The following is a 23148-nucleotide window of genomic DNA, read 5'->3' as shown; positions in this document are numbered from 1 at the left end:
TCATTTTAAAGTTCTTCCAGACGGCGGAGTCGATAGAACCAAAGTCATCTGTAAACACTGCGAAGTTGAATTGTTTCATCACCGTAGTAGTTCCAGTCTAAAATATCACTTAAAGGCAAAACACACAGCTGATACCAGCAAGTCTTACAAGGAAACAGACAGTGGAGCGAGGCTTCTACATAAAAATGCTGATGTTAAAAGTGTGTTTGCACAACAAATGTTATGGCACACATATGGCAGTACATTTAAAATAAAACTAAATGCTAAAAGCTATACACTACTTTTGAATTTGAATTTTTGGATTTTGCCTACAAATGCGATTAATTGTGATTAATCAGGGAAATCATGTGATTAATCAGATTAAAAAATTTTAATCGTTGCCCAGCCCTAATATATATATATATATATATATATTATAAACCGTAAAGATTTCAAACCGCTGTCTATCCTTCCACGACTGGTTGCTTTGGCAAAGCCAGCCCAGGAACAGACCCTTGGCTTGAAAAAGAAGTCTCTGAGAACTCTTGCAGCTGTGTGTTTTAATCAGAGATTGCACAAATATGTCCAAAGTAGGAAATGTTGCGGACTAGGCCTTTGTCACCAGTAAGAAAGTTGGAGCAAAACTCGTTTGCCAACACAAAATCTTTATTTCGTGGTAGGCGAGATGAGTTATAACAAATATCTGCACCAGAATTATATTATTGACCCGTAGGCACAATGGTGTCTCAGATTAATTGCAAAGGTTTTCTTAACTACACCTGTGCATGTGGCTGTCCCCGTGCCCCCACTTCCACAGGACAGCCAATGCAATTAAAGGCTAGTATGAACACACTCCTCTATTTAAGTCCCAGACTGTCCCATTCATGCGGTCATGTGAAAAAGAAAATACGACCTCTTTCAATTACAAGGTTTTATGTGTTAGGACATAGGAGGTCATCTGGTCCTTACTAGGTCTTAAAATGAGCTAAATACAATCTGATTAATAACGTGACGTTTTTCCATGTGTCGCTATTTCTTTGACAAAAACTAAGCTAGAATGAAGAAGCGTGGAAAAGGAAAAACTAACTACACCCCATTCAATAGCATGTGGAGACACCTTTAGCAGCAGTAACTGGAAATAGTAGTTCTCTGTGTGATGTTATCAGTATCTCACATTGTTGTGGAGGAATTTTGGCCCTGATATTTGGGTGAAAAAATATCACTGAGTCACTGACGTACTTTTTACGACTAAGAGTGTTTGTTTTTCTTATATTGAAGATAGTAACGTAATACATCACTGTGCTACAAATCTTCTTAATGCACATTTTGAATCCAAGAATTAAATCTTACATCCAACCTGATTATTTGACTTTTATCTTCTTCTTCTTCTTTTTTTTTTTTTTTTTTTTTTTTTAACCACACTTTGTTCACGCTCTCAAGTAAAATACATTCTGTTTTCTCTGTAGTCGAAATAAGACACGGACATTCAAAACATTTTGAAACTTTTTCCATTGCGTTAGACAGCTCAACAGTGACTTCCTCAGCTCTTCCTCCCACGTGTGTATAAAACTGCGCAGAGTTTTACTGGACAAGCTTCTTCTATGGCTTTTTAATCATCAGGGGAAACTCTATGATTGCTCACTTCCTGCCTTTCTCTCTCTCTCTCTCTCTCTCTCTCTCTCTCTCTCTCTCTCTCTCTCTCTCTCTCTCTCTCTCTCTCTCTCTCTCTCTCTCTCTCTCTCTCTCTCTCTCTCTCTCTCTCTCTCTCTCTCTCTCTCTCTCTCTCTCTCTCTCTCTCTCTCTCTCTCTCTCTCTCTCTGACTTTGTCCACTGGAGTTATCACAGCAGTAGGCTATATATGGGCAAAGATCAGGCCTTTTGGAATAATTTGGCCTGCACAAACAAATCAAAGATAAAATTGTTGACTTGCGGACAAAATTCATTCTTTTAGGGGAAGGTTTGATCTGCTGCCTATGGGAGGAGCAGCTTACAGCTATTTTGGACCCACCTTTTTAAATCTGACTTAGATTAAAATGTGCTATCTATCTACAAGGTGAACCAGAAGTGAGGATAATGATCCTCAGCACACGAACAAATTCCTCACAAAGAGGAAAAATGGAGAGGCCTGAACAAAACCCAGATTTGAATCTATCCATTTTCTATACCTGTTTAATCCAACTGTAGGGTCCCGGGGGCTGGAGCTTATCCCAGCTGTCATGGGGTGAGAGGCGGGGTACACCCTGGACAGGTCGCCAGTCCATCACAGGGCTCACACTCACTCCTAGGGACAATAGAGTCACCAATGAACCTAACATGCATGTTTTTTGGATAGTGGGTGGATGCCAGAGTACCAGGAGAGAACCCACACAGGAACTGCACCTGGAACCCTCTTGGTGTTGGTGCTTACCACCAAACCCCTGCGCAGCCCCAGATTTGAATCCTTCTAAGATATTATGAGATGAAAAGTGAGAACACGCAGGGGAAAAAAAAAACAGGTAGCTTGACTCAAAACAAAAGTCCCATTTTGAGTTTACAAACGTGTGACAGTCAGTCCCTCTCAGAACATTTGAATCTTTTATAAATGTTCTTTGTATCTGTTACAGATAAATAAATAAAAAAGACAAAACAACCTATGAGAGCAAGAGTCATCTTTAACAAGACAAGCAGTTAGAAACGACAAAACTGTGAGTAATGAATTACAACCCAGCTAAATCTGGGGCAAAACCTCTGGTCTATTACAAAACAAAGATTAGAAGCCTAAAGGGAAAGTTCCCCGAACTACTACCAGATAAAGCTTCTAAATCCGTTGTGGATTACTTTCTCATATGTAGAGTCACATTTATGTGGAAGGAATTCCAAGCCGAGGATTCAGCTTGTTTTTTTTTTAAGGCCAGCCTGCAGAGCAAGTTTGAGCAGCTCCAGATCTCCTGTGTGCCAACACAAAAAGAGGTCCAAATCTGACGGCAGGAATCTGAAGGTGGGGTGACTGAGTGGATCCAGAAGTCTTTGGCAGTTGTTCTGCACAAATGCAGAAAGTTTGCTGAAACAAAGCAGTCTTTTTTTCTTTGTATGAAGCACAACATGAACGACAGCTCATGCACTCAGGTAATGCAAGAGGCGTAGGGAAACGTGACACAGAGAGCAACCTCTTGTTTTGTTTGCCTTTGAAACAGCCATCATTGCTCATGTCTGTTGTTATCTTAGCTGGAGGTGTGTTTAAAGAAGCAGCTCAGGGATTATCTTTACTTACTGAAAAAGGGTGTAATGTTTAATGTACTCCTCATCTATTCTAGATCTGCTTGTAGATAGTTTAATTTCACCTAAATCAGTAACCAAGCTAAATTGCACTTTGTTTGGGCATTATAGTGAAATTGGTGGGATAAGTGGTTTTGATATTCCAATCTGGCCGGATCAAAACTTGAATAACAGAGCTGTTGAGCCTCCCGTCTTGTGTCGGTGAGGCAGAGTTAAGACTCTATGGTTTTAAGAATAAACTCCTCGTTGCAGTTGTTCATAAAAACAACAAATAACAATCACGGCTGTTTCAAATCTTGTGCGCTGACAGTGTCGCCTTTTGCTCTTTATGGACTGCAAAGGGTTTCAAGAAGTTTATGTCTCTGACTGGAGTTTGGCCCAGGGCCCTGGAGGCGTGCAGGCCAGGCAGCAGTGGCAGACTGCAGTCTATTGAGGACTGACTCATTTGTGGGGGAAGGCACGATAATGTGCAAGCTTGAGCTAAAGTTCACAAAGCAGGATCCATGTGTAGGTGCCTGAAGGATCCATGTGCCGAATGGCAGTTTCTATTGACCTGCTGGCTTTGTTGGAGAACTGCAGGACACAAGACACCAAGATTATTACCACAAAGGTCAGGGTGTTGTCCTCTAAATTTGGGGGGATGGGCATGACAAGAGACGCTATGAAGCGGGCTCCCGTGTGTCATGTCTCCAAACGAGGTGTTTTTGAACAGCAAATGCACCATGTCAGCTTCGGGTGGAGGCAGAGACGGATTGTCTGGTCCTGCTGCTTCTGTCTTTTGAGCAATCTGTTGTCCCTCAGAAGAGTGGAGAAAGTAGAGGAGAAAGGGGCCCACAGGAGCTGGGGGGGTGATCAGCAGAATGGCAGGAATCTCAAGAGACGTTGCAGAGTTCAGGTCGTTTGCCTGTGGCAAGCTGTCAAAGGAGGACAGGCTTTTAAGTCGGCAATCTTGTTTTAGAACTCTTTAACAGAAGGATGAGAAGGTGAAGGTGAGATTTATTTGGTTGTTCGGCCCCTCTCGCACTGCCTTGCTAAACCTGCAATTTCCTCCTGGTCTTGCCTGTTCTTTTTCCTGCTTTAGCTGTCTGAGCATAGCTGAGAACATGGCTGTGCCATCGTTTAACTTGTTTGACAACAAGTGTAAAAATGGGCCTGTACGGAATCATATGTGCCGCGGCGGCCGTGCACTCACATGTCTGCACAGTCCAGGAACACTAAGTGCTTCCCACCCTTTGATATCTTCCGAACAATCCTTTTAAACAACAACGCCCTTCGCAAAAAAAAAAAAAAAAGTTGGAACAGAAAACGTAAACAAAACAGAACGCAATGATATGCAATGATATCTAAATCCTTCTCACTATTTCTAACTGCATGTGATTTAGAAAAAACAAACCTAATGCTGTCATTATAAATGTTGTTCATTTGTGTAGAACTTTGAATGAGCTGTTTCATTTGTGGGACAGTGTAAAATGTTTAAAGAACAGAAAGAACAAAATCCCAAAAAAGACATGTGCAGCAGATCAGGAAAATGACCGTGTTGGAAAAGAACCATCCACAGTAAGCATGAATGACGTATGAAGACCGTTTGAGCACGTAAAGCAATGCTTATCAACATGATATTCAAATCGTGCTCTAATCGTTTGCAATTATCTCTGTACAAACGTGACAAACAGAAAATCGATACTAGTTGTGACCTTTGGGTCTCAGGTAGCACTGTGTGTAAAACAGACACACTGTTATGTGGGCTCTTGAACACTTCGAAAACTCCTTGTCGGTGAACACAGTTTGTCACTGCATCTACAAATGTCAGTGCATAAAACCCCCCAGCTTTTTTTCTTTTTTTTGCGCCACAGCTCATTTAGGAAGATCTGAGATCTGAACATTTCTGTCCTCTGATTGATCAAGAGAGGGATGATCCAGCTGGTCGATGCACAGTTCAAAAGCCTGTGATGGTGTTGGGGTTGCAGAGTTTTGTTGCAGCGACACGTGCTGCCATCCAAACAATGCTCTTTTTCGGGGGAGGCCTTGGTTATTTTGGCAAGACAACGCCCAAAGATCTGAACTCAAGATTGAGGGGAAAAAAATGACTGCTGCTAAATGAAGTAGTGATGCAACACTGAGATAAAGATGCCTTTCTTATGCATTATGACAATCCCAAAACAAACATGTACTGTGTTTCTGTATGACACAGTAACGATAACTGATCTGTTGTCTTCGTACTACTTTCACTTGAAAGTAGGTTTTATGGTTCAAATGATTGGAGATGTTATAATTGGCTTTGTTCTTAGACATTTTATATTCATATTCTGTATGTTTCTAAAACAATCTATGTTTCTATTTTGTACTTTTCCACTCTGCTCACACTCACATTATATGTCCTAGAATGGTCCAAAACGTTAAAGGGATAGTTCGCCTCTTTTGACATGAAGCTGTATGACATCCCATAATAAATACTCTGTTTAACTTAAGATTTCTCCAGCTTGTTCTTGGACTTCCAATGAAAGAATCGGGCTAACGGAGAGATGATGCATTCAGTATATTCTCACATTTTATTTAGGATGTAGGATCTTTTTTTTGGAAACACAGTACTCAACACCTGTACTCCATGACTGTTGAGGCCCCAAAATGATTTGTACCTCTACAACATTCATCGTAAAGCTTCGGTTTAGAAATTAAGACCTAATGCACCAAACACAACAATAGGTACAGCGATTGACACGTAAAAACCTTAGAAGCAAAGGAGGGTGTCCTTTCTTTTTTCTTTTTTTTTAACATCAACAACACATGTAAAGTGCTAATGCTAAGTACAAAAATATAACATTCACAGTTTATCCCTCAACTAGTCATGCCTTCGGTGTTTGATTTTCCAAGCACATTAAGCTTCAACACAGGGTTTACGTCATTTGATGATAGGTGATAAGGATCAGAGACTTCCCCTCATCACTAAATGAACATAAACTGAACCACTTAAAGCACAGAAATGGATTTCCTTAAGGCATCAGGAAACTTAAACAAAACAATCCATTTAAATCCTCAACTGTTTACTCATGTGAATTCAATCAGAGATAATGCCGAGATCTGGGATTATGATTGGCTGGAGGGACAAGCAGCCCCTCCCCTTTAAAAAGACGAGGGGGCGGCGTGGCACACAGTATGGGGCGTGGCCAGTCCAAATGCGAGGCTATGTTTTCATCCTCCCGCTAGCTCCAGTCTGCAGTGGTAGCCGGTAGTTGGCGTGTTTACAGAACTCTGAAAAAATGTCTTTCAAGACCGTGGGCACCGCGTTGACGCGTACATTGTGGGCCACAGGAAACAGGACCCCTCCTGTCGCCCGCTCCCCCAAAGTGAACAGATTCTCCACCACATGCAGGGAGGCTGCAGGGACAAAGCAGGGCGACAAAACTGCACAACAAAGTTGCTGCGGGTCGGACTCGGACAGGCCGAGTGGCGACGCGGCGGCATCCAGCGAGCCTCCGCACAGATGCGGGTCTGGCGACAAGAAGCGACCCAAGGAGTCCACGGGGGCTCCCGGGGTGACTGGCGTGAGGAAACGGTCGTTCACGTCAAAAGCAGCCCCGATGGACCAGAGGTCCTACCTGTGGACTCGTTATAATGACATGAAAAGGCTGGTTCACGGTAAGCACAGGCCCCCCCCCACCTCTTTAGTTCTGGTACCCCTCTCAAAACAAGCAGCTGAACACGTCATCAGGCCGTCAGTGATGTTTATGTGTTATCGCCGAGGACATTTTGTACGCGTGAGGACCGTCTTCACCCTCTTCCTAATATCGCAAGTGCGATACCTAAGTAGCCGACTCGCACGGATGGCACGTACATGCTTCTGGTTGCACGGTGGCAGAGCATTTCCCGTTAACGTTAGCACAACCGCGAGCCGTTTAATGACAAACCCCGCGCGAGGAGCTCCGGGTTCGTTTTTTTTTTTTTTTTTCTCAAACACCTCAGATAGACGATCCCCTTCTGCTTGCCTCGTGCGCTAACTACGAAATGATAGTTTTTCACAGTTTCATCACAATATCTCTCTGTCTGCACTCCAGAGCGCACCGATGTGTTCGGTTTTTGGAACGCAAGTTAAATGAGTGGATGTTTGAAACCTGCGTAAATCGCGCTAGACTTTGCACGGCCGTGCCTGCCTGAGCAACGTGTTTGCTTTTCAGAGTTGTTTATGCCGGCCCTGCCTGGAACGGTGGTGCAGGGGGCAGCTTTAGGAATAACAATGTCAGTCAGAAACAAACAAACCCACCTATATAGATCCCTTTCCAACTCTTGTTTCAGTAAAGCATAAAGCCCTTTGTGCCATAATGGATCCCCTCATCTCTATGATCACATATGGTTGCTATTATTTCATGCACAGAGCGTTGGGTTGTCCTGCATGCATCCATATGGAATTAGACTATTTATCTTTAAATGAATACATTTTATTATTGGAAAATCTTTGTTTGTATGAAGTAAAATGTCACATAAGTAGATGTAGCTGCTGGTGAAATGGAGTAAAAAAAAAAAAAAACATATCCCATGATGGTTCCGTGTTTTTCCCCTCTGTGCAATCATTGTGTATTCTGTCCTCATTGTTGACACACAGGTTTTTTTTTTTCTCTTTCTTTTTTTTTTTCTTCCCCTCTCATTAACTGACTCCTACTGCAAATTCTCAACATAATGGGTTACTTGAAAGCTGGTCGTGCTTTCTTCATGGTTAGAACCGCAATTTTTTTTTCCGTGCTTATCTTTTGAACTGGGACTTTGCATGAAAAGAGTCGTTTTGAGTAGTGCAAAAGCTGGCTGGGAACCTGTCAGTGTTGGTGAACGCATGTCTGCTGCCCAGCTGCAGCGCCCATTGAACTGTCCCAGGATAAAAGGTCGTGGCCCACTTTCTCATATAGATCAATAGCGACACGGCCCTCTGTCTGTGTTCCAGTCAGGGCATTAGTATCCGTCTCAGGAACAAATGGCAAGCTGTTTAATCTGTGCTCATGTGTTTGCTCTGTAAGAAGACCAGTGGTCAGAAACAGAATTGGGGGGAGTAAAAAATTAACTCCTTTTTAGAAGAAGTAATTAGCGATGTGTTCCCATTCAGCTCTGCCTTTTGACACAAACTGCAGTGCACAAAATGTTCTCTTGGGTTTGGTTCAGTTTAGTCAATAGTCAGTTGACATCTGAGAACCAAACGTTAAGCAACCTCCAGTGAGCTCGCCAGGACAACTGGAGAGAAAACGGCAGTAAAGCTACTTTTCCTTTCTGCAGAAGTGCAAAGTCAGCAGGCGGTGTGAGCGCTCCAATCTCAACCGTCCTCAAACAATCCCTCTTTTGTTTCTGTCCCAGTTTAATATGAATCGTGCTTTCCCTCCTGTGCTCTCCTGCATCAGACCTGATCCCACCTGGTGCGTGTAAAAGCCTCAACTCCTCTGTCATCTACGCCAACAACGAAGTCGACTTGGCAGATGTGGACATCTATGGCTTTGATTACGACTACACCCTGGCTCAGTACTCCAATGCGCTCAACACGCTGATCTACAACACAGCAAGAGGCTTTCTCATCGAGCACTTTAAGGTGTGTTTCACAGAAGTCGAGTTGCGTCTTCTGGCGTCAAAAGCTGTTTATAAATTGCTTTATTAATCTACTTTGGCTCTCTGCTCTACAGTACCCTGAGGGCATTGGCAAATATGATTACATTCCCAACTTTGCAGTCCGGGGTCTTCACTATGACATCCAAAAGGTAAAATCTATTTTTCTCCCATACAGGAAAATCTGTGCGTGTGTATTTTCTCCATATGGTTAATTGCAAAGGGAAACTTATTCTCTTGGCCTGTAGGGTCTCCTGATGAAAATTGATGCCTTCCATTACATTCAGCCTGGAACAGCGTATCGGTAAGATGAATGCTGGAATGTAATGTAGCATTAACACTGCTGTTTTTTAACCCAGATAAGATGAGATTAATGTTACTTCACATTTGATTTGTTTCTTTTTTTTTTTTTTTTTTACTGCTTTAAAAAAAAGAAAAGAAAATGTACTCTACAGTCATGACAAAGAAAGTACACCTCTCCCCTCAGTTCTAAGGTTTTACACATCAGGACTTAATGGAAATCCTTTTGTCCTTACCTGGTCTTTAGATGAAGTAAATACAACCTCAAATGAACAACAACACATGACATATTGCCAAAATGTTGAAGCGTTGTATGAGGAAAAACGCTTACTGCTTCCTTTGGAATTAAGAGGATAAGTAGCAGCCAGGTGCTGCTAATCAGCTGCACTAGATTAACTGAGCACCTCTATAAGTACATGAGCAATGATCACAGAGAAGCAATTGTTGCTGCCAATAATTCTGGGAAGGCTTATAAGGCCTTTCCCAAACAAACACCGAAGGCATAACTAGTTGTAGAATAAGTGCAAACACATTCCAGACATGGCAGTACAATTAGAAAAGACAGAACGGAGGTATGGGTTGTTTGGAAGAGTTGCAGAAGAAGACTTCTAGAACAACGTCCTTTGGACAGTTGAGACTAAAGTAGAGATGTTTGGTCACAGCACCACGTTTGGAGAAAACCAAATCCAGCATATCAGCACAAGCAAATCCCTCATACCAACTGTCACGCATGGTGGTGGAGGGCTGATGATTTGGGCTTGTTCTGCAGCCACAGGTCCTGGACACCTTTCAGTCATTGAATCCACCACGAACTCCTCTGGATACCAAAGTATTTCAGAGTCAAATGTGAGGCCATCTGTCCGACAGATAAAGCTTGGCTGAAATGAAGTCATGCAAAAGGGCAATGATCCCAAGCACAGCAGCAAATGGCTAAAAATAAAGGAAACGATCAAGATGTTGCAATGATCCAAAGTCCAGACCTAAACCTGACTGAAATGTTGTGGTGGGACCTTAATAGAGCTGCTCAACAGAATGTAATATGCAATGTGTTGTTGCTCGTCTGCGGTGGGTATTTACCCTGTAGACGACCACATGATTATTTCATGTTGTGTAGAATCACAGAACTTAAAGAAGTGCACTTGCTTTTTCACACCCGCGTGCTTTCCGGCTGCTGAAGGCCAAACCGTTATACGTTTTATCTGATCATACTATGGTGATACTTTTTCACAAATTTCTGATACACTCAGGGGTCTGAGTCCAGTGCCAGATGAAGAAATCATTCAGCTCTTCGGTGGTACCTACCACGTCCCCCTGCAGCAGGACAGTGGCTTCTATGGAAAGGTGAGGCGGGCCGTTGTTAAAAGAGGTGTTTTGCTGGTTAACTTTTCGTTGGGAGCTTTGGTTCAGTTGTGGAAAGCCTTAAAGCAAGAGTTGAGGGCTGCCTGGCATTTGTCACATTTGGTGCACTTTGTGTGCAGATTTTTTTTTCAATGTTCCTTCCCACCAGAATGTGTTTGAGTTGGCACAGATGTAGAAGCAGCACAGATGTACCAAACCAGCTCAAATTATATTTATATTGTGATCTCATTCTGGCTACTCTCAAACAAGTTCAGGATGTAATCTGTGGCTGGCCTGTGATCCTTCAAATGTTGGGATTTAAAAAGGCTTTACTCTTACGTAAAATGGGACATTTTTAACATCTCATTTGTTCCATTGGCGTCATGAATCAGCTGGAATGCAGTGTTCCCATCCTTAAAAAGCTGACCTGAGGGGAACTCTGTGTTCAGAGTGATGATTTTCACTCAGTCATGAGAAGTAGAACTCTTAGGTCGGCCGGGCAGTCGCGAAGACTACCGGCACGACGCCAATTAGGATTAATTTGTACTTTGATGTTTTTGTATCCATTTCTCCTTGAAACGGACCTTTCCAAAATAGTTTATGCTTGGCTCTAATCTTATTGTGGGAGTTGGCTCTGTTGTCAAGGCTGCCTCTTTGTGGCAACATTAAAACTGGGTCGAATGTAATCTGAAATCAGCCGAAAGATACAAATGTGTCTTTACTTTCTGTACACAGGGACCAAAGGTGAAGCAGTACATGGACATTTTCTCCATTCCCGAGATGACCCTCCTGGCTGTGGCTAATGATTTTTTCATCACCAATGACATTGATTATGATCCAGTCCACCTCTTCAAAGACGTCACTGTGAGTTCCCCCTTCTCGCTGTGTTTTTCCGCTCTGGCCTCAGCCTGTAGCTTCCACAGTGACTCGGTGTGCTGCGTGTGGCTGTTTTCACACGCTGTGGCCCTTCTGGTGGCTCAGGAATCTGCCAAACCGTGGAAAAGGTTCATAGTTTGAGTGTCGCTTGGAAAAATGACTGCATTTCCTCTCGTTCCTGAGCTGCGAGGTTTTCAGTTAAGAGAAAACCCACTCCTTTGGTTCTTGGCATGGAAGCTGACAGTTTCTTTGTAGTTTTCTTAAATTTGAACCTTTCCTTCTTGAGTGATTGTAGCCGATTGTGAGACATCAAAGACATAACTCTGAAATGATTTAATATGTGAAAAACACTAACGCACATACTTTTTTTTTTTTTTTTTTTTTTTTTTTTTTTTAATTTAGGAAGCCATCGGCATGGTTCACATCAAAGGCTACATGTACAAGTGGATCATGCAAGATTTAAGTAAGCAGTATTTTTCATTCTTTTCCTATTTTTGTTGTGAAGCCAGCACGCTGCTGCACATACGCAGTTACATTGTTTCACCGGGTTGTTGTTTTCCTGGACCTTTACAGACAAGTTCATCCTGAAAGGGGAAGAGACGGACGCTGTGCTGCATCGATTGGTCAGTCATGGAAAGAAGCTGTTCCTCATCACCAACAGCCCCTTCAGCTTTGTGTAAGTCTGAGCAACAACACGGGGGAAACGCTTCTGTTCCCAGCTGTTCCGCTGAGCTTTTTGTTCTGGGCGCAGGGATAAAGGAATGAGGCACATGGCGGGGGAAAACTGGAGAGACTTCTTCGACGTTGTCATTGTGCAGGCGGACAAACCTCACTTCTTCACAGACTGCATCAAGTGAGTGATCGAACGTGACAAAGTCGCTGTGGTTTTACAGAGTGGCCTCGGCAACGCTCTTCAACATTTGCTACTGTTGCAGACCTTTCAGACGCTTGGATGGTAATGGAGACCTGCGGTGGGAGAAGATTACCAGTTTGGACAAAGGGGAGATTTACAAACAGGTCAGTTATACTTCTGGCTGTTTTCCGACCTCGCTGTTGTCATTCGGTTCATAGCTCTTACTTCCTTCTCTAGCTGTTGCCTGTGTGTTTGTGCTTGTGTACCTTTTTGAGGAACTTACTGTAGCCGTGTTTTGTGTTTCAGGGAAACTTGTTTGAATTTCTCAGATTGACAGGCTGGAGTGGATCGAGGGTTCTTTACTTTGGAGACCATCTTTACAGTGACTTAGCTGTAAGTATCAATGCACTGCGATCAGTAATGAATCAACTCGATAAAGGTCCAAGTTATGACTAAATATTTGCAGTACTGCGACAAAGATGGATTCCATTTGACCGCTGTCTTCAGCGTATGATGCAGCAAAGTTGGAATTCTTGCAGGGAAGCTTGCTTCTCAGTCTGCCGGTAGCGCCACGTTTAAAATGTCCTAATTTGACATTAGGGCAGGAACTTGGCTGCACAGTGAACACTTCTAACATCAAGCTGCCTGATACCGTTTCGAAAGCTGTAGGATGAATGGCTTGGACGGGAGCAACGACAGACAATTAAATATGAATTTATTTGTCAAACTAGAGAGTGAAGTGTGGTTGATTTTTCAGACATAAAAGCAATTCAGAGTGCTTTATGAGGTGATCTCACTAAATTAAATCATTGAAAGTTAAATCATGTATAGTGACAGCATAAAATGCCCCAAATTCACTGTTAAATGAAAGTGTGTTTGATAAACCAATAAGGAAAAAGATGGAGCAAACTCAGTTCTTTCAGTTCTCGGTACCAGCAGCTACTGACCGCTTCTTAAAGATCTGGAAATTTAAGCAGCAACACATTCAATTCTATTTTTTTATTTTTTTTGGAGTCTCTGCCTTCACGAATTAAGAGGGTTTCTGCAGATCCTTAAAAAGGCCCTAATTTATTTAAAAAAATGATAAGAAGAAAGCGTAACTGCCCTTTTCTGTTACTTGGAGGATGTTCATCGTAACCATCTACATAATGATTACATGCATGTGAGCAGCTGTCGCTGGTAACCATTACCAGCGACAGCTGCTCACGTCATTACAAAGTTAAAATTACAAACAATGGGAGACTCAACGTCTGAAGCCGGTGAATATGAGGCTCCATGTCAGTCCAAGAAGTCTTTCAAACTGTAGGGTAATCAGATGAAGATGCAGGCCTTTTTCTGAAATTGCAACCTGCCTGTGAGGTTGTTCTAGTAAAGTTAGACCAGTGATTGGACATTTGCTTTTTCTGTGTCAGCCCTTTTTGTAACATCTTTGTTTCACTTGAACCCTGAATCTGAAAATTAGTGTCATTGTGTGCTTTTTTGGAGGGGGGACTTTGTTTTAATTACAAGTTGGTCTTAGAATAACTTCTGAGTGTTAAAGAGTCTTAAATAAGTGAAGACGTCTGTAAATACTTTGGGTTCTTGTTAGATATGAAGACTGGTTTTGTATTTGCTACAAAATGACCGAAGCTCTTTCACCGTTTCGTTGCAGGACCTGATGCTGCGACATGGCTGGCGTACAGCCGCCATCGTCCCTGAGCTGGAGCATGAAACCAAAGTAGTGAGCACGCAACGATATGCTGTGAACCTCACCTGGCTGCAGGCTTTAACTGGCTTGATGGAGCGCCTTCAGGTGACCATTTATATTCCTGATGGTTGGGAGCTTTTACTGCTTGGCCTCAGACAGAGCAAAAACTGCCCCCATCAACACAGAACTCCAGCTGTTGGTAGATATGATCGTGTTGACTGTTAACAGTTTTCAAAAGTCACAAGTTTTCATTCTTCTTCCATTTTATGAAGAAGAACTGGTGAGAAAATGAACTTGTGCTAGAAGAAGAGTTTCAAGAGTAGCAACTATTATATTTGCAAAAGCTTGATATTGAAACATGTTGCATAGTTGAACGTCATCCCAGATTTGAAAGTTTTCCACCTCTCGGGGCACGTTTCTACTCAAAAAGACATGTTGCACGCTTCACTCTCAAGACATGTCATGGCCTATGTGGCAGCAGTAAAGGGGGAAAAGGTAAGGGTGTAAAATTAGACAGGACGGGCACTCTGTCAGATGCATGCAGTCATGAAAAAATGATCACTGTGGCTCCACATGTAAGTGACCCCTACGACCCAACCTAATGTAGGAAATGCCTTCACACACAAAACTCCCGTTTACAAGCCCCTGCTGGCCTGTGACTGGGTCACGTGCAACTGTTTGAAGTCCAAAAATGCAGCACAGGCAACTTTTCTCAGAGCAAAGCATCTGGTTATGTGCATTTTTATCTTGTGAATTAAGGATCAGATCATTCTTTGCTCATTTGGGGGTGTCGATATTTACGTGTACACGTTCATGCTTATCACGCTCTTCTTGAATATCTTAGACGCACCGGGACCCGGAGTCCAAAGATGTTTTTCTGGAGTGGCAGAAAGAAAGAGAAGAACTGAGGTGAGTTCCAGTATCTTAACTTGACTCAGTCTTAAGCCCCTCCCAGTGAACCCAGTAAAGCCAGTGAACTCAGTGAACCAGTGAACTCAATAACACGGCCTGTTCAGTGGCCCCTGTAGCTAAGTGATGTCACATTGCTGAAGCTGCCTAATTATACCTTATCTGAGAAACTGAGTTTCACTCTACTTGTTGTATGTTCATGTTGTATGTAAACTAACTTTACAAATGGCTCCTACAGTATGTACATGTTGTATGTGTATATACGCCAATCAGCCATGAGATTATGACCACGTGCCTGAGCTCTGACCTGTCAGGGTGTGGACGGAGAACGTCTGAGGATGTCTTGCCGTATCTGGTGTTGTGACCTTGGCAGTAGATCCTTTGGACCCTGTTCAGGGTGGGAGTCTTTTTGCGGTTGATTTGTGTGAGGTGGCTGGTCTGCTGAAGTGTTTCAGTAGGCGGCTAGCGTAAAAGTAGTATCTATGTGAATGTAGGGTGACCACCTGCTCATAAGCCCAAGGGGGGACAAGGGGTATGTTTATGGGGGACAAGGGGGGACGCCGCCCCGCCGCCAGACTCTTAGTGGTTTACCCATTTCTAGCACATACTACCTTACATGGTATATCAATTTATTTATTTATATATATATATATATATATATATAGATTCCTCTGTTATTGGTGATGTAATATATAACAATAATAATGATAACAATAATATTTTGAACATTCAATGATGGCGTTTGACGTCGTATTCACCCCCATGTCCGATTGAGAAGGATGATTTACACAAGTCACAAAATGCCCTCTCGGCGTACCCCTCAACGAATTTCACCCATTCGTACACATTTTCCCATTCTTTCCGGTACATACATTTTCGCTTTTTAATTGGAGGTGCCTCACCTGCCATTTTCCCCTGTGTTTTTTTTTTTTTTATCCACAACTAGTTCTAGCCAAGTATGCCGCGCCAACTGACTGACTGAAGTGCCTAGTGATGAGGCGCGTGAATTGACGTTCATCATCACTGCGAACGTTGAGTCAATTGTCATGGCAACAACAAATATTTGATAACAGCCAGCCTGTCAGATGCGACTGCAAGGGGTGTGTGTGTGTGTGCGCGCGTGTGTGGATCTGTTGTAGCTCTACAGTCTGCGGCGACTGTGCTGTTCTGAAATGTCAAGTAACGCTCGTTTGGCTATCTGGGTGGCGCGGGGAAAGTGACAACCCCAGCAAGAATCAATTATGCGGGACAAGCTCTGAATTTGCGGGACGGACTATTTTGGCCTCGAACGCTGTACGCGCACGCGCTACGCGGGAGGGTTGGTCACCCTATGTGAATGCCAACATTGCATCAGCAGTATAACTGACTTTACACGTCCGTTGTTTTAATGTCATGGCTGATTGGCTTATGTCCCCTTTTTAAAATGAAAAGTTTTGGTATTCGACCGGTAAAAGACTGCTTTAACTTCGTCTTGTTTTTACTTCCACCCACTCTGCTGCTACGAACATGAATGCATGTAAATTTTCTGCGACATTAACTTTTACCACAACTTTTTTTGTGTTCCAGGGTGATGACAAAGAACTGTTTTAACCCTCAGTTTGGCAGCATCTTCAGAACGTGTCACAACCCCACCTACTTCTCCAGGCGCCTGAGTCGGTTCTCTGACATCTACATGACTTCTCTGAGCAGCCTGCTGAATTACGACCTCTCTTACACTTTCTACCCACGCCGCACCCCTCTTCAGCATGAAGCTCCCCTGTGGATGGATCAGCTTTGCACAGGCTGCATGAAGACGCCTTATCTGGATGACATGTCTCACATAAGATGAATATGAAGAGAGCTGGGCTCTCTTGACTGACTCATAGGATTTCACATTTTAGGTCTGGCAAACTCTTGAGAAAACTGGAGGAAATAATTCGTTTAACAGTTTTTTTTTATAAATGTCAGAGGGTGCTGCACAACTCCCTCCACAAGGCACAGATCCCTGCTCAACATAGTGAGTCCTCAGTGAATCCACGGGAGGGTGCTGTAGATCTACAGTAGCTGTCCAGAGAGCTTGTCCACATTTTCTGTTAGAAGAAATATCAAGACAACTGGTCTCTGGCTGAATCTGTTGGAGTTGTGAATAGCTAAGCTACAGTCGCACAATTAAAACAAATAAAGAGCTAAAATCTTTCAGCATTATGTCTCTTATTGACCTTCTTGTACTGTACACACGCCATGTAATATAAATGTACAATTGAGTTGGGGACCTCAGTGAATTAAAATGAATTAATACTGCTTAGGAAATATAGAGTGAAATCGAGGATCATTAAAATGCATACAATTATATGTGTATTCAGATTCTAATTTCTCTGAGAAGTCTTCCATTTATTTCATTGGTTGCTGGTTGCTAGGCAGCACTGCATCCATTCATCGCTGATGTAGTCCGCTTTATGAATTCTTTTACTTGCAGCCGCATAGCTGAAGACTACAGCAAAGGTACCGTACTCTACCGTGCTACACCTCGGGATTTTTTTATTTTTATGGTCTGAGTGTGACGGGATGTCGGCTACATTTTGGTTGCTGCACGAGCTTCGGCGGTTTCCGTTCAAGTTTCTGCTGTCCCGTCGAGGAGCCCACCGTCCACGTGCTGTTACCGTACGTCGTTGTAATGCGGTGTGTGTGTTTGTGCTGTGCTCTGTAATGATTCGACTGATCACTAATATACACATGGAGCTAAGTTTTCGCGTGGCTGCAGTTTATACACGGTGAGGTCCTAAAGTTCGTCCTCGTGAGAGACCCAGTTCTAACGTCTCACGCGCACGCCTATTTACCTTCAGACGCCTTAAATGGGACGTTTTACTGAGTTAGGTGAAAAAGACTTTTGGGAATTGTCTTCCGCTTTGAGCCTAGTTTTAAAAGTAATGGTTAGATAGATGGCTTCTTCGAGCTGGCAATTAAAGCTACTACCTGTTACAAAAAATGCAAACGTGTACAGGCTTATAATTTTGAAACCCAGACCAATTTGTCTTTTATTCATGAAACTATACGATCTTGGAGTACAAATAACCATTCATCTGATGCATTAAAATACCAAGCATTTGTTCAGTTAGAGAAATCCTTTCATCAGTGTTCATGCTTTGTTCACATGTATTCCTGTGATGTTTTTCTTCTATCCATATTTCCTGATGCTTTTTCTCGTGGCAGTTGCTGCAGCTTTGCCCTCAGTTGGGGATCCATTTCAAAACTGAATGTCTAATTGCACTTAAAAACTGAAATTATATGAAAACTGATGACAGCTTATTGATTTTTTTTTTTTTTTTTTTTTCGTGGTAAACTGGAACACAGTTCACTCAAGACAACCCCAGTGATCAACAAAACACACAGTGCACAAGATTGTATTTTTTACTTGCAAGGGGAGCCGGACGGAGTGACAGAACTTACTCCTTCACCCGTGCTCAAACGACTCCATCCGACTTGCCCCGTGTAGTTCTTTTTATTACACAGCTTAGTTACAATCAGCATACGTAAAACAATCTTGTGAGCAAGATGCAACAAATGTTTCACTGGGACATCACGTGTTGAGTGGTTGCACATTCTGCTACATGGGAAGACCAGAACACCCTGTTTCTCACAGTTCCCTTTAATTACTTCACAATAAGCGAAGTTCACACACTTCATGTCTGTCTAAAATGTTGTTTACTCAAAATGAAAATCTATATACAGTTTTCCAACAACTACCTTTGCAGTGTACCCCTCGGGAGACTCGGAGTGCTGAGCTATAGATCTCCTTAATTTCATATTTTGTTCCATTGTGCACAGGAAGGATTTGGCTGGGAAAGCATCAGAGCACTGTAACAGCATCACATTCAGATCAAACAACACTGCTTGACCAATGCAAAAAAATGAAATGACAGTAAGGAAAATGGAAGAGTTTTGAAATATAGTAAAGATGAGCGCTTGGGAAGTGTTTGCATGTTTGAAAATGCAGCATTCTTCACTGAACACCTCGTGCGGTCTTTGGCTCTGCATGCAGGCCTATGTTTCCTCAGGGCTTACTGGTGTTAAGTTTACTTCATGGCATTGTGCCTTCAGCTCGCATCTGAGCAGCGTAATTTTGTTCATGTCAGCTTTCTTCTTCCACACAATGTATTTAGAATAATGCATAAAATCCCACATCACTGAGCAACAGATGAGCAGGAATGAATGCGTTCATAGAAATGCTGTTAACATGCACTGTAACATACTGTAGATCTGATTCCCCTAAACAAGACAACTAAATAATTGTGCCAATTTTTGTTTAGGAAAATCATACCTTCCCTTTCCAGTGAGCTTTCCCCACCCTGTCCTTCTGCCTCAACTATATCCTGCATTCCTCTAACTACCCCCATTCCTTCCATTTGCTGTAACACCTCTCTTCATCCCTTTTCTTTGATCTGTGTATCCCTCTCAGTATTTTCACATCTCTCTGCTGCTTTCCGTGCTAAAAACCCCACTTTTCTTTCCTTAAGTGCCTCTCTGTCTGTTGCTGCACCAGCCGTGCAAGGCAGCACACTGGTCTGTGTGCACAGGCAGCCGCTCCCAACGTGCAGCAGCCTTTTCTATTATTAAATGTAACAGTACCTTTCAAGGCTAAGGATCTCAGGGTGGGAAGACTTTCCCAGCTGCTCCCGATGTTCTATCCATCTGCCTTGCAAAACTGAAACAACAAGAGAGAGAGAAGCCCCACTGAGAAAACACAGACTGGCACAGTTCGCTTTACTCCTATCATTCCTCAAAAGCAATATAAAAGCACAACATGTTTCCTAATTCATGAGGTTTGCCTTTCTGCCAACAACCAAAGGAAAAAAAAACAGACGGGGCGAGGGTCGGCTTGCTGAATTTGGAGATCTCAGTCACAGATAGAATAAACAAGAGACTGGGATAGATTGGCAGTGAAATGGGGCCTTAAGGCAGCGGCCTAATTGGCCATTTCTAAAATTAAGGAGTGGAGCACTTTGAAGTCACTGTTATGTAATCATTAATCATATGTGACAGGATAAGCAGTTAGTTGGAAATGAATGAGATTAAATCAACGGGAGCACAAACCGTTTCAGGATCTGTTTTTTCTTTAAGGGGTTCACGCATTTGTTATTGGGATTACTGCTCAGCCATAACTTATGAGGGAATCGCAGTGAAATACATAGTGAAACTAAATCTTTCGTTATGGATCTTCATATCCGTCCATTGTGACAATAACTGCAAAAGCAATTATTTGCTACCACTGGACACTTAAGGGATTCAGTCTGAGTCAGATTGCATCCAACTTGGACTCAATGTCAAATCTGGACCCATCTTGTTTCTCAGTGCCGCAGAATACATTCTATTTGTGCTTTTCTTTCCTCACCCAGACTATTGCTCTGTAACTGCTTTAATGATGAGAGTTACGTTACCTTTGCAGTGCCGAAAGGCACTCTTCCCCCCCCCCCCCCAAAAAAAGGAAAAAAAACTCTTAGTTTTTTGGACTTTTCATTTGGCTGGTCTGAACTCTTAATCCGGCTTTGTATTAGCAGAGTCTAGTTTTGTCCTCCCATCTTGTGGATATCCGGTGTGGGGTATCGTGTCATCTTTTAACCCCCTTTCTCTTGTAACGAGCACCTTTTTAAGTCTTTTGTTTTATTTAACTATTTATTTTCTTGTTTTTTTTTCTTCAGTGTGCATCCTCTCAAGCTTTGCCAGATATCACACAGATTGTTATGTGCTGGTTTATGTGAGGCCACTGGCTGGACCGTGGCAGTCTTTCATCGTCATTCATTCAGAAGGCCCCGAACGTGCAGACGTGTGAAGGCGCAGTCTTTGTCTCTGCGGTTTGCTCTTCTGTGTATAACCCTTTTGTGAAATTACAACAGTCTGTGATGTCTGCAGTGCTGTACCGAAGGCGTGCCGCCCTGACAGAGCATGGAGACAAAATGATATATGCGAGACTGTGACGGACATATGTCTTTAGGTACGGCTGCTACTTTGTTTTTTGTCATAAATTTACCACCGGTTGTCACTGCATTGCACTTTTACATGTGATTTATGGAGCTCTCCTGGCACTTGACCCGCCACAACTAAACAAAGGCTATTTAAAGCTCCACATCGCTCCTATGTTTTTAAATTTCTTTTTGTCTGTTCGATATTGGATGCATCATGTTCCTCCCTCCTGAATTATTCATCTGCGGACTGCGTTTTTGAACACTCCACTCAGAGGAGGACCACTGCAAACAGCTTATTAGGGTGAAAGTGTGCAGTCTCTTTGATGGCCTTTGAACGCGGCACCCACACTCCTGCCTCTGGATCCGTGTTAAGATTCTATATTTATTCGTGATTTTCCTCACAAGTTTCCTTCGTGCCCTTTCCTACTCTGCACTTTCAAAACCTACAGGCATGATAGGTGTGTTGCTTTTCTTCGCATCCACACTCTTTGATGTCAGCTTTATTAGCATTCAGACTGTTGTCATTTAGGCTTTTGCTTACGTCCCTGGGAAAAGATGCATCCTTATTATCCTCTTCCTGCTGGATGGAAAAACACTGCTCAGACGTACCCTTATTGAAATGCACCCCTGGAGTGCCACTGTCTAAAAACAGTTAGAGGAAATCGTTCAATTACAGGGTTTTGAAACAATGTAGTTGTTGTGACTCCATTTTATGTTGCGTTGCAATATTGAGGCAGGAAGCTTTTAGATGAAATTAATTGGTACTCAATAATATTTGATGTCCACATTCTAAATGGTGCAGAGCATCATAAAAGTAGCCATCCTACTGCTCCAGTGCTGATATATTATCTCACTATTGATTCATCCTCCTGGCTGGCTCCGTCAGGTCTTGTTTGTTGCACTTCTCAAAGGTCACAGCGCCACATAAACAAACGGTGCATAACTGGAAATTACCTACTTCAGCTGCAGGCTGTAGAGTTTTCACTTGTTCTTCAGCTTTGGGTTGGAATCAAACGTTAAAATTCCAGCTTCTTACAAGGCACCAAATTGCTCAATGCTACCAACATTCTATCAAACATATACAGGCGCTATATTACGATTCTTTCCAGTGGGGTTCCAATAATCACGTGATACTTATGTCACATTAACGTGTGCAGATCTGACAGCAGTTTAGCATGCAGTCGTTATCTGCAACAAACAACGCACCCTGTTCGGCCCTCTTGTGAATGAATATTTATGAGTCTACATGAAAAGGCTATTCTCGTTTGATACTATGAGCTGTTCTGTGCTAATAATTCTGTTTTATGCACCACTGAGCAGTGCGGCAGGGGAGGAGATCCCACACACACAGTTTGTCTGTCGGAGGGTGATGAAATGGCAATACTGCAGTGGAACCCGTGTTCGTCTGCTTTGCATATATGAACTAGCTTGGTGTCACTTCGGCACATAACCTGACTCATCAAAAAACCCCTTTGCCCTCTGTGACACTGCTGTGTGCTGTTTTCTGGGTGACACAAGCAGAAGTTTGCAGCTATTTTTGGACAAATCGGCTGTCCTGTTGCAGAGGCTCCAACGCCACAACCACACACTCCCATTAGGCTTTTCATCTGTCTGAGAACCGTAACAGAGGACAAAACTAAGCATATGCTTTGCTTTTGGTTTAATTGATCTAATGCATTAACAAGGTTTTCTCTCCAAGACTTTTAATACAATTGCTTTAATGTAAAAAGTTGTACAGTTATTTGAATAAGCAGGCTCATTGACACTCAGTCTGACAGCTGTCTCAACAGGACATTTGTTGTTTTAAAGTTTAGATTTTAGCACCACCTTTAAGACTAAATACTAAATAAGAACAAAATAAAATGTAAAATAAAACTAAATCGAATAAGATAAAAGTGTCATCATACTACTGGGTATTAAAAGCAATCCTAAATAAGTATGTTTTTAGCCTCGATTTGAAGAGGCCCAGGTCAGAAGTAAGACGCAGCTCGACGGGGAGCTTATTCCAGAGCCTGGGGGCAGCGGCAGAAAAGGCTTGGTCACCTCAATGTTAAAAATAAAGACAAATAATGCATTACGGTGACAGTAAATTTATGGTAAGCATTACAAATGCCATTCTGTAGTCAAGCAGTCAAACATTTAGGCTAAAAAGAGTGTTAAAGAAATGAAAGAAGAGATATTGGAGAGCGCTGGAGATAAATTCTGTTTGAAGGCAGTGCAAAGGATAATGTTACACCCATGTTGACCAGGTACATTGATAATACGTGTCTGGACACCTTTTGGTTGTGTTCAAACTATTTGTTCATGAAGGCGGTCATTTGAAAACCAGAGCTTTAAAATGGCAAGGAACTGACATAATGATCTGTTTCTGACCAAAAGCATTCGTTTGCTAATTACTGTGTACATCTGTGCTGAGACTTTTCTCCTTGGGCGTA

General features: G+C 42.6%; 1 protein-coding gene across 1 annotated transcript; it reads left to right on the top strand.

Moving 5' to 3' along the window:
- Window positions 1-6421: 6421 nt before the first annotated feature.
- LOC142389873 (5'-nucleotidase domain-containing protein 2-like) lies at window positions 6422-16955 on the top strand. The gene is made up of 14 exons (XM_075475083.1): window positions 6422-6870; window positions 8613-8797; window positions 8889-8963; window positions 9060-9115; window positions 10359-10452; window positions 11185-11313; window positions 11728-11788; window positions 11899-12001; window positions 12077-12178; window positions 12261-12342; window positions 12485-12571; window positions 13830-13970; window positions 14710-14774; window positions 16341-16955. The coding sequence occupies exons 1-14, from the start codon at window positions 6492-6494 to the stop codon at window positions 16600-16602; spliced, it is 1821 nt and encodes a 606-aa protein (XP_075331198.1). The 5' UTR covers window positions 6422-6491; the 3' UTR covers window positions 16603-16955.
- Window positions 16956-23148: the final 6193 nt, after the last annotated feature.

The sequence above is a fragment of the Odontesthes bonariensis genome, chromosome 10 (assembly GCF_027942865.1).
Source record: "Odontesthes bonariensis isolate fOdoBon6 chromosome 10, fOdoBon6.hap1, whole genome shotgun sequence".
Taxonomy (NCBI): Eukaryota; Metazoa; Chordata; class Actinopteri; order Atheriniformes; family Atherinopsidae; genus Odontesthes; species Odontesthes bonariensis.
The sequence above is the reverse complement of the archived record's forward strand: the minus strand, read 5'-3'. Positions and strand labels throughout refer to the sequence as shown.